Source organism: Glycine soja, chromosome 15, assembly GCF_004193775.1.
Source record: "Glycine soja cultivar W05 chromosome 15, ASM419377v2, whole genome shotgun sequence".
Lineage (NCBI taxonomy): Eukaryota > Viridiplantae > Streptophyta > Magnoliopsida > Fabales > Fabaceae > Glycine > Glycine soja.
This window is the reverse complement of record NC_041016.1, coordinates 49,881,600-49,887,506: the sequence shown is the minus strand read 5'-3', so window position 1 is coordinate 49,887,506 and position 5,907 is coordinate 49,881,600. Positions and strand designations below refer to the sequence as shown.

Below are 5,907 nucleotides of genomic sequence, written 5' to 3'. Positions count from 1 at the left end.
AGACCCTAAAGTTGGGTTCCATATTAAGTTGTTTGTTTGTGCTTTCTCATCGTGGTAACAATCCATGCAATTTGGTTGTAAAATTTTGACTTCATTATCTTTATTTTGAAAAAGAATTATGAACACTTATCTTGAGAGTGAGATTGACCTACAGATCCGTCTCCAAATTGAAATTCATTTGGTGTCAAAAACATTTATTCTGTACAAAGCATCTATCAAAAAAAGAAATTGCAAGTTCATGTTTATAGAACACAAAAGGAAAATGGTTACCTTCACAATAGTTGATTTCTGTAACCGCATACAATGAACTATTGAGACAGAAGTTCCTAGCTAACTCTTTATCCTACGGGGGATCATAATATTTTTATTAGACATTTTATGGACAATATATATATACTAGTTTAAACTATCATAATATTTTTTGCTTTTTAAACGTTTTACATGTTTAAAATTAATATTAAAGAATCCACTCTAGCCCGAGTTCATAGCAAAACTGAAGTAATTATCCAATTGAAATTTTGAAAATTGATTGCTTTATTTTGTGGAAGTGCAGAAGCCAAAAGCTATATTCTTCATCCAAAAGGCCATGCACGCTTGAGGAAAAGAACATAGATACAAATGTATACTCATGATCACTTCCAGGCCTTCTTTTAGAATCTTTTTTTTTTATTTTAATTTTGTACATTTGTGTTTTATAGGAAAGTTTGTGTCAACTGGGATAAGGATGGCACAATTAATGCAAATAGAATTTCTCACAGAGAAATAGAATTTACAGGTAATCAGGTACTATTATAGTTTCTATTTAGATTTTATGTATAGATAAATTAATTCGCGCAAGTGTCATTTTCTATTTGGCACAACTATTAGTGATTGTGGATTTGTGGTTTTCAGGTTTTATAAATGTATTAAGTTTAACTTGATTTATATGTTAAGAGGATTGCTCGATACACTTGGTACATAATTTAGGATTCACACTTATGGAAAGGGAATCTAAGCAAAAGAAAAAAAAAAGTGAAAGCCGTATCCTGGCCTAATTAATTACATAGCTTGCTACTAATAATACCGTATATGAAATTCTTACATTCCATGATAAAAGAAAATTTAAAAGCATCATAAATAAAAATAACCTAAAATCATTTTCAACATCTTTTAGATTGTCCAGCTTTCATTGAGTATTATACTATGCAAGACTAATTTGATTGTATAGCTTGTTCATGTAAACCTCTTTTCTTATCATGTATTTTCTTTTCTTTTCTTATTTCTATCTTTGTTGTTCAAATTAATTTATTATATAAAAAAATACAAATTTTATTGAGTTAGTTAAGAACCACTAAACGATGTTAGACACATTAACATGAATTTTAAAATTTGCTTTTATGATGAATTCTATTAGCTAGCGTAGAAGAGTATCTATCAAACTAAATAGTTCACGAATCCTTACCAGATATTAATCAGTGAATGAGTAACCGTGACTTAAATTTTGAGCATCTTGGTTCACGATCCGATCTTAAGCTTTTGCAAATAATATAAAAGTCCTCAAGGAAAAGAAACAAAAGTCTTCAATGGAAGCGGGTAATCAAGTATCGATTATTATTCGGGTATTACGGAGCTATTCATTATTATTTAGTCGAGGATAGAGTTGTACTAATACCTCTCAAATTTGGTAGTGAGTGCCAATATACGTGATGAAATGGACATACACAAAAGAAAAATTTAGTCATTTTATTATCTATTTTTTTTTTCTGAAGGGATTTCATTATCTAGTTAAAGATTGGGCATTTATTGTATTACGAACTTGTATGAATAAAGACATGATAGATGGATTACATTGGTTAAAACAAATATTTATCATCATTACTCTTCAATACATTCTTTATCGTTAATTAAAATTTATAATTTAATTTGTCTCGCTTTTTATTTGATAAATCTCACTTATAATTTTATAATAATTTTTAATAATAATAAAAAGTGTTTTATGAATACATTTTTTTTTAAAGAAAATCAATATTTGGTACCCCATTAACGTTGTACATTAATACTAATACAGTTCATACTACCCGAATTATGATGTACTATATACGCCGCAAGTTATTTAGTTTTGTAGATCTTGTTTAACTCCCTGCAACATTCATTATCAAATTAAATTTTCAGATAACGAGTCGTTAATCCCGTAACCGATCCGGTGAATCATATTCCTATGTGCTTACAGCGTAGATCAATCCTAAAATACAAAAAATTCTGTCAAATATATGATTGATAACTTTTCCTTGGTAATGACATAAAGCCAATGCTTTCTATTATTACCAATGTAGCTGATAGGCCATAGATGGGTTCGTACTAATAATTATGCTAAAAAGGGTGTCGTACCACCAAATGCCCCCATGCATACATAAACAGCCAAATGTGAGATTATGTCCGTAATGAATCGAGCAAACAACAATATTGTTCAATATATTTCATATGGTATAAGAGATAGTGGACCAAAAATTGCACTCCATATATTGTATGTTCATCATTATCATTGCATGATCAGGGTCTCCCTCATGATGCCCAAAAAGCTATCTATATATCTATGCATACTAGATTTAATAAAGGGTACTATATCTCTCTTTGGAATGTAATAAACTATACGTGCTCAATATAGTAATCAAGGTTGGAATGTTAAAGAGAGAGAAAGAGAGAAAGAGAGAGAGAGAGAGGGAAGGAGCTAGGGAGTGAGGTGTCTTTTGACAAAGGAAGGTCTGCATGTTGGAATAATAGGGTAGCTTTATTTTTTTATATATAATTTTTTTTTTTAAAATAAACTTCACATATTGAATACATTCTTTTAAGTAATCTGCTAGCTCCTTCCATTGTGCTTTATACCTGAGGAGGTAACCAAAGCCGTTCACACCCCCCTCTCTCTTCTTCAAAACGCACCTTATTCTTCCCCCTATTTTGCATCGCATTTGTTCTTGAATCTCTTTGGTATTCCTCCTCAGAGCCTCTCATCAGAGAGAGAGAGAGAGAGAGAGAGAGAGAAAGTGAGAGATGGAGAGAATGTTCCCTCCCAAGAAGCCCTCTACTATGAATTCCCATGACAGACCCATGTGTGTTCAAGGAGACTCGGGTCTTGTCCTCACCACTGACCCTAAACCTCGCCTCCGTTGGACTGTTGAGCTCCATGAACGCTTTGTTGATGCTGTTACTCAGCTTGGAGGGCCTGATAGTACTCTTCTCTCCCCTTATTCCCTCTCACCCTTCTTCTTTTCTTCATTTTTTTTAGTACCAAGTAATTTATATATATACATATCATAGTATTCCTATCTGGTTCCACCGGGATTGCCTCACATAGACGATACCTATGGTTTCTTACTAGAAAGAAAATGAAAAAAAAAATTCTCAACTTCGCCAATAATATATAAAACCGTTGTATATTGTTATCTGATACAACGATTTTTTATTTTTTTTTTTGCTATATTGCCAGTACAAGTATTGTTGTAGACCAAAAATTTAGTAGTACATGTTTATGTTTGGATTATATTATGGTCTCAATGATCTTTTGATTAATCATCTTTTTCTCTTTTTTGGATTTGCAGAGGCCACTCCTAAAACCATCATGAGGGTTATGGGGGTGAAGGGTCTCACCCTTTACCACCTCAAGAGCCACCTTCAGGTTTGATTAATACAAAACTATTTATATTTCATTCATGCTTTTGATTTCGATTTTGCTTTATGTTTTAGAAGCACTTTTATGACACTGCCAATGTCTCTCGTGTTGGCTTGATGTCTCTCCTTCTTTTTGTTTTTCCTTTATCTTTTTTTTATTTTTTATTTTTTTCATTTGTTGTCTGCATTTAGAAATTTAGGCTTGGCAAGCAGCCCCACAAGGAATTCAATGATCACTCGATTAAGGATGGTATGAGAGGTGACTCTTCTTTCTAGGGTTCCTCAATTTTTTTTGTTTTTTTTTTTGTTGGCTTTGAACTTTTCTGATCTTTACACTTCATGATAGTTCTTTTTATATTGAAAAAATCTTTTTGCACTGACATGCAGCTTCGGCTTTAGAACTGCAGCGAAACACTGCTTCGTCTTCTGCCATGATTGGCCGCAACATGAATGAGTATGCCTCAGTTCTTTCATCTAAATCTGCTGAATCAACTTGCATGCAAACGATTTTGAAAATATTTTCCACCTTCTCAATTCTAGCCTAAGTTTTTCTTTTGATTCTTTGCTGGGACGTGGGGGGATTCGGGTTTTCTTGTGGAATGTGTGTGTCAACACTGTATGAAACAGTAACTCACACATGGTTGATGCGATTAGGATGCAAATAGAGGTGCAGAGAAGATTGCATGAACAACTTGAGGTAATTAAAACACTACTACTATCCTTCCATAATGCTCAAAAGTGCGTGTTTGGTTCAACTTATTTTGATGAAATAATGGTTTGTTTTTCCTAAGAATTTTTTTTGAAAAATAAATCATTGTTACTCCCTCCAAACTTGCACTATTTGTGTCACTCCAAGTCCCTACATGGATTTAGGTGTATCTATATAGCAGGTTCAAAAACACCTTCAGCTAAGGATTGAGGCTCAAGGGAAATACATGCAAAGCATATTGGAGAAGGCTTATCAAACACTTGCTGGTGAAAACATGGCATCTGCTGCCACTAACTTAAAGGGTGCTATTGTACCTCATCACCAAGGGATCCCTGACATGGGAGTAGTGACGAAGGAGTTTGGTTCCCCTCTTGGTTTTTCTTCTTTCCAAGACCTTGAAAACATTTATGGAGGTGACCAAATTGACCTTCAGCAGAACATGGAGAAGCCACCCCTTGATCATGGTTTCATGCCAATCAATGAGACCTTGTGTCTGGGGAAGAAGAGGTCCAACAACCCTTACAGTGGGAGTGGGAAGAGCCCTTTGATTTGGAGTGATGATCTAAGGCTTCAAGATTTGGGAGGGCCAGCCTCATCATGCCTTGGCCCTCAAGATGACCCTTTCAAAGGTGATCAGATTCAGATTGCACCACCAGGATCATTGGATAGAGGAGCTAGCACTGACATTGATCCCATGTCAGAGATCTATGACTCAAAGCCTGTGCTTCAGAGTGAAGAGAAAAAGTTTGATGCATCATCTATGAAGCTTGAAAGGCCATCACCAAGAAGAGCACCTCTTCAGGCTGAAAGGATGAGCCCTATGATCAGCACTGGTACCATGGCACAAGGTAGAGGCTCACCATTTGGGTGAGTCAGAATATCATAGTTTTTAATTAATTAGATCATTTGGTTATGTTATGTGTAATTGATGACTTGATCATGTGAAACTCTCTTAATAGTAGTACCATATCTAGGGTTTTTGAATTTGGTCTTGGAAATTAGCAGTTCTTACGAGGGTTATTTCCCCCCTCCTCAAGTACTGTTATGTGGTATAATGCCTTTGCATGGCAAATTAAACCAAAGTCTTAATTCTGACAAATATAATTAAAGCACGTATTAATGTGCTTGAATGTGAGCATTCTCACTTGTAGCTTTTACATTTAGCAATGTTGCATTGCTTTAATGACTCGTTTAATGTTGAATTTTGTTAATTTTATTAATTGATCTGCTTGTGCTGATGATCACTTGTTAGATCTTCATGTATTGTTCGGATCGATGGGAAAAAATTGGATGCAAGCAACCTTTTCTTCTTTTTATCACATTGATGGTTTTTCTCTTTGGATCTTATTCCTTGCTGGACCCACTTTTAATTTTTTTAGTCTGACATCATATATGAAACATTCCATGCGTCACTATTAAGCAAATTTTCCCCCCTAGAATACCTTTTCTTTGTTCTAAGAGGTGACACGTGGTGCATTTAATAGTCATAGAGAAAAGTTTCACAAAGCTGCACATCCAATTTGGTAATAATCAACTATGGCAAACAAATC

The 5,907-nt window shown here is 34.3% G+C and overlaps 1 protein-coding gene across 8 annotated transcripts; it reads left to right on the top strand.

Annotated features, from left to right (window-relative positions):
- Window positions 1–2,840: 2,840 nt before the first annotated feature.
- LOC114386547 (myb family transcription factor APL-like) lies at window positions 2,841–5,577 on the top strand. 8 transcript variants are annotated; one of them, XM_028346571.1, is made up of 6 exons: window positions 2,841–3,208; window positions 3,579–3,655; window positions 3,841–3,898; window positions 4,036–4,102; window positions 4,276–4,345; window positions 4,536–5,577. In XM_028346571.1, exons 1-6 carry the CDS (start codon window positions 3,031–3,033, stop codon window positions 5,226–5,228), a joined length of 1,143 nt encoding a protein of 380 aa, XP_028202372.1. In that variant the 5' UTR covers window positions 2,841–3,030; the 3' UTR covers window positions 5,229–5,577. The 8 variants fall into 8 exon arrangements, with proteins under 8 accessions (XP_028202372.1, XP_028202370.1, XP_028202377.1 ...); XM_028346569.1 differs by having other exon boundaries at window positions 3,841–3,907; XM_028346576.1 differs by having other exon boundaries at window positions 2,842–3,208; window positions 4,303–4,345; window positions 4,539–5,577.
- The last annotated feature ends 330 nt before the right edge of the window (window positions 5,578–5,907 follow it).